Genomic DNA, 5,619 nt, shown 5'->3' with positions numbered 1-5,619 from the left:
TACAATGGCTTCTTCCAATTTACGTTTCCACCAGCAGTGTAGGAGGGCTCACTTTTTTTTTTCCAAATCCTGCCCAGCACTTGTTATTTGTTGTGTTTATGATAATAGCCATTCTGACAGGTCTGTGGTGCTATGTCACTGTGGTTGTGATGTACATTTCCCTGATAATTAGTGATGTTGAGCATCTTTTCATGTGTATGTTGATTATCTGTATTTCTCCTTTGGAGAAATGTTTATTTAGGTCCTCTGCCTATTTTTTAATTAGGTTATTTTCTCTTAGATGTTGAGTTTGATGAGTTCTTTGTATATTTTGAATATTAACCTCTTATACATATCATTTGATAATATCTTATCCCATTTGTAGGCATTCTTTTCATTTTTTTTTTTTAGATTTCCATACAGAGCTTCTTCCTGTCAAGTGCCTCAACTATAGGCAAACTCTGCTGTTCCCACTAAAATATGAGGGCCTCGCACAACTGGAGAAAAATCAAAAGAAGAAATGGAAACTGAGGATGGAAGTTAGTGTAAATCTCTGCATTTTGGAAGAGAGTTAGTTGTCATTAACTCCAGAGCCCAGCATAGTTTCCATGGAGCCCTGAAGGGAGGGGACCTCCTGCCACAAAGAGTTTCGTCCCGGACGAGTCGTAGCAGTGGGTGTAAACAGCATTAGGGAAGAAATCAATGTCCGAAAAGTAATTCCTCCAGGTTTCATCATGATTCAGCCAGCCTTTGCCAGTGGTTAGTTTCAGATTCTCCCCTGCTAGCCTGGGCTTGGACCCATAACAAGCTGAGAGCCTCTCTTCCAGGAATCTCTGAGCTCAGATGTCATAGAACAGCAGGGAGCCCTGCCTGCCCTGTGCCCACAGTGATGATGTGCTCATAGAAGCTCACTGACCGGATCCCACTGCCTCGCTCCCTGGAGCAGACGGACTTGACGTTGTACGATGGCTGCCGTGGATCCAAGGAGACATGAGCTTGGGAGCCCACTGCGTACACTGACCATTCACTACCATAAGCCAGGCACACATTCTCACGGCAATATGGCAGTTTGGTGGAGAGGAGCTTAGACAGTGTATTTTCAGCCTTCCAGAGATGAAAGTAGCCATCCAGAGACACTCCTCCCAATTCCTTGTTCTTGTTGTTGAAGGCCAGAGCCCAGACCTTGCAGTTATCAGGATTTGTGTCCTCCTTGGGGATGTCCTTTAAAGCCTTGTGAGTGATGTGAGCATATACAGGGACCCGTGACACATTGTGCCTTGCATCACTTTTGGTCAACACATCGTCTGTCACCTCCCAGAGTCCCATAGAACCATCACGGGAGCCAGACACTGCCATAGTGTCACTGATCCATGCAATGGAAAAAATCCAGTCCTTGTGTCCATCATCTCCCACACACACAGGATCTAGTGTAGGCAGCCGGTAGATGGCAAGACTGTTGGGGTTGTCTCCTCCAGTGACTAACAGTGTTCTAGAGGGATTCAGCTCAATAGTATGGATACCACAGCCCTGCTGTGTCACACCTCCAGGCTCTCGGTCCTTCAAAATGGGAATCTTGGTGATCTGGCTTGTCTGGACATCCACTACAAACAGCGTGTTGCATTTTGTGCCACACACCACTTGCCTATGATTTAGCCACTGAGATGCAAACACTTTATTGAGGGTCCCAAGGTGAAACTCTCTCTCCTTCAGGAGACTGGGAAGTTGCTGTGCTGCATAACCATGCAACTCTCGAGAGTAGTTGGTTTCATTCTGTAGCCTGACTTCTCGGTTCTTCAGGTAGTACACTAAGGATCTCTTCACTGGGGGGAGTCTTTTCCTTTTGTGAAGTGAGTGATCCCAGCCAAACTGGGCCCTGAGCGTCGCTCCCAGCTCCCGGCGAGGCGGGCGCTTTCCGCTTCCTGCGAACTGCTTTCCGGGCCATAGTGGGCAGCGCCGCCGAGGCCCCGCAGCCACATGGGGCGGGGGAAGCGTGGGGGAGCAAGAAGGCGGGTCATATACTGGGCCCCGGGGCCGCGCACCTTAGCGTGCTCGGCCCGGAAAATGGCCCGGACCCCCGGCGGCAGTAGAAAATAAGGGAGGTAAGCAGAAGGGAAGGAGGGAAGGAGGACTGGGGCCGGGAAAGGGGAAGGGGCTGCTATTTCTTGGGCCACTCCCGTGGCATATGGAGGTTCCCAGGCTAGGGGTTGAATCGGAGCTGTAGCCGCTGCCCTACGCCAGAGCCACAGCAACACAGGATCCAAGCCTCATCTGCAACCTACACCACAGGTCACGGCAACGCCGAATTGTTAACCCACTGAGCAAGGCCAGGGATCGAACCCGCAACCTCATGGTTCCTAGTCGGATTCGTTAACCCCTGCGCCACGACAGGAACTCCTCCTTTTCATTTCTGTAGATGGTTTTCGTCCCTCTGCAAAAGCTTTTTAATTTGATGTAGTCTCATGTTTTCATTTGTTTCCCTTCCCTGAAGATACATATCCAAATTTTTTTTTTTTTTTTTAACTAATGCCAGTGTCAAAGAATGTATTGCCTGTGTTAAGTTCTGGGAATTTTATGGTTTCAGGTGTTATATATAAGTCTTTAATCCATGTTAAGTTTATTTTCCTAGATGGTTGAGAAAGTAGTCCAGTTTGATGCTTTTGCAGATAGCTATCCATTTTTCCCAACAACATTTACTGAGGAGCCTGTCTTTTCCCCATTGTATATTCTAGCCTCTTTTGTCATAGATTAATTGCTCATACAGGTCTAGGTTTATTTCTGGGCTCTCTGTTCTCTTCCATTGATCAATATACCTGTTTTTTTTGTGTCAGTGCCATACTGTTTTGATTCCTATAGCTTTGTCGCAGTTTCAAGTTATTTACCTTTGTTCCTCTTTGCAAGATTGTTTTGACTATTTTGGGTCTTTTGTGTTTCCATATGTATTTTAGAGAAATTTGTTCTTGTTCTCTGAAAGATGCCATTGGTATTTAAGTAGGGAGTGTGTTGAATCTGTATATTGCCTTGGGTAGTATGGTCATTTTAACAATGTTAATTTTGCACACTGTGGAGAAGGTATATCTTTTCACTGTTTCATCTTCATTTTTTAATTCGTCAGTGTCTCACAGTTTTCTAAGTACAGGTCTTTTACCTCCTTGGTTAGCTTTATTCCTAGGCATTTTATCTTTTTGATGCAGTTGTAATTGGGGTTGCTTTTTTGTTCTTTTTTTTTACAGGTACACCTGCAGCATATGGAAGTTCCTAGGCTAGGGGTTGAATCACAGCCATGGCTGCCAGACTATGCCACAGCTGCAGCAATGCAGGATCTGAGCTATATCTGTGACCTACACCACAGCTCATGGCAATGCCAGATCCTTAACCCACAGAGTGAGCCCAGAGATTGAACCTGCATCTTCATGGATCCTAGTTGGGTTTGTTACCACTGAGCCATGATGGGAACTCCCTGGGATTGCTTTCTTCAATTCTCCTTCTGCTAGTTGGCTGTTAGCATAAGAATGTAGTGTAGAAATGCAACAGACTTTTGTGACTTGGAATCCTGAAACTTTACTGAAGTCATTTATTAATTCTAATACTTTTTGTTGCATCCTTAGGATTTTCTATATATACTGTCATCTGCAAAGTAGTAGTTTCACTTCTGCCTTTCCAATTTGGATTCCTTTTATTAATTTTCCCTATCTGATTCCTTTGACTAAGACTTCATACCATGCTGAATAAAAGTGGTGAGAGCAGGCATCCTTGTCTTCTTTCTGATCTTTTCATCACTGTGTATGGTGTCGGCCATAGGTTTGTCATATACAGCCTTTATTATGTCGAGGTTGTATTCCCTCTGTACTCACTTTGTTCAGAGTTTTTCTCATAAATGGTGAAATTTTTCAAAAGTTTTTTCTGAAACTATTGAGATGATCATGTGATTTTTTTCTTGTTTTTTTTTTTTTTTTTTTTTGGCTTTGCCATTTCTTGGGCTGCTCCCGTGGCATATGGAGCTTCCCAGGCTAGGGGTCAAATCAGAGCTGTAGCCGCTGGCCTACACCACAGCCACAGCAACGTGGGATCCGAGCCATGTCTGCGACCTACACCACAGCTCATGGCAATGCTGGATCCTTAACCCACTGAGCAAGGCCAGGGATCGAACCCTCAACCTCGTGGTTCCTAGTTGGATTTGTTAACCACTGCACCACGATGGGAACTCCTAGTTTGTTAATGTAGTGTATCACATTGATACCTACATTGCATCCCTGGGACAAATCCCATTTCAACATGGTGTGTGTTTAATATATTGTTGAATTCAGTTTGCTAATATTTTGTTGAGGATTTTTCATCTGCATTCATCAGCGATATTGTTCTATAATTTTGTGTGTTTGTGTGTGCTGTCTTTTGTTGTTGTATCAGGGTGATGCTGGCTTTGTGGAATGTGTTTAGAACTTTTCCTTCCTCAGCAGTTTTTTGAGTAGTTTGATAATGATAGATGTCAATTCCCCTTTAAATTTTTGGTAGAATTCACCTGTAAAGCTGTCTAGTCCTGGGCTTGTGTGTGCGTGTGTATGTGTGTGTGTGTGTGTGTGTGTGTGTGTTTGTATCTGATTCAATTTCATTACACGTAATCAGGTCATTCATATTTTCTATTTTTTCCTGATTCACTTATGGGAGACCATAAGTTTCTAGGAATTTATCCATTTCTTTGAGGTTGTCCATTTATTGATGTGTAATTTCTTTTCTTTTTTTTTTTTTGCCATTTCTTGGGCGCTCACGTGGCATATGGAGGTTCCCAGGCTAGGAGTCAAATTGGAGCTGTAGCCACTGGCCTACACCAGAGCCACAGCAACACAGGATCCGAGCTGGGTCTGCAACCTACGCCACAGCTCACAGCAATGCCGGATCCTTAACCCACTGAGCAAGGCTAGGGATTGAACCCACAAACTCATGGTTCCTAGTCAGATTCGTTAACCACTGAGCCACGACAGGAACTCCTGATGTGTAATTTCTTGTAATCACTTTTGTGAGCCTTTGTATTTCTATAATTTTAGCTATAACTTTTCCTCTTTCATTTTTTTAATTGTATTTCTTTTTTCTTTTTTTTATGACTTCACCCATAGTATATGGAAATTCCTGGGCCAAGGATTGAATCCAGCATATAGCTATGACATACAACTCAACTGCAGCAATACCAGATCCTTAACCCATTGCACCAGGCCGGGGATCAAACCTCCAGAGCAACTGGAGCCACTGCCATTGGATTATTAAGCCACTGCACCACAGTGGGAACTCCTTGCTTGTATTTCTTTTGACCCTTTTTCATTGAGGGGAGTAGATACTAGTGACTTTGAAAGGGCAGACAAGTCTTCTTACAGGGCATCAACACCACCAGGATGAGAGGGGCATGTGTGGCAGCAGCCTCTGTGTCTTATTCAGGTTGTGATGTCATGATGTGTTTATTTTGTAATATTTCTGCCAAGTGTATGATTTATGCATTTTTATACATGTCTATTTCAATTTAAATTGCTATCTCAATTAATGGAATTCACCACAATACCACATTGACAAAATAAAACTATCTCCAATTACCTTAATAGGTGGAGAAAAAGCAATTTATACTATTCAATATTATCCATGACAGATTACTAGTAA

At 43.6% G+C, this 5,619-nt stretch overlaps 1 protein-coding gene across 1 annotated transcript; it reads right to left on the bottom strand.

Annotated features, from left to right (window-relative positions):
• Nucleotides 1-519: 519 nt before the first annotated feature.
• Nucleotides 520-1,927, bottom strand: LOC125125908 (DDB1- and CUL4-associated factor 12-like). Its single transcript, XM_047777603.1, is given in 3 exon segments — nt 520-851; nt 853-1,846; nt 1,848-1,927. Coding segments are annotated over 3 exon segments (1,359 nt in total). The 5' UTR covers nt 1,922-1,927; the 3' UTR covers nt 520-560.
• Between the last annotated feature and the right edge of the window lie 3,692 nt (nt 1,928-5,619).

The sequence above is a fragment of the Phacochoerus africanus genome, chromosome 4, assembly GCF_016906955.1.
Source record: "Phacochoerus africanus isolate WHEZ1 chromosome 4, ROS_Pafr_v1, whole genome shotgun sequence".
Taxonomy (NCBI): domain Eukaryota; kingdom Metazoa; phylum Chordata; class Mammalia; order Artiodactyla; family Suidae; genus Phacochoerus; species Phacochoerus africanus.
The sequence above is the reverse complement of the archived record's forward strand: the minus strand, read 5'-3'. Positions and strand labels throughout refer to the sequence as shown.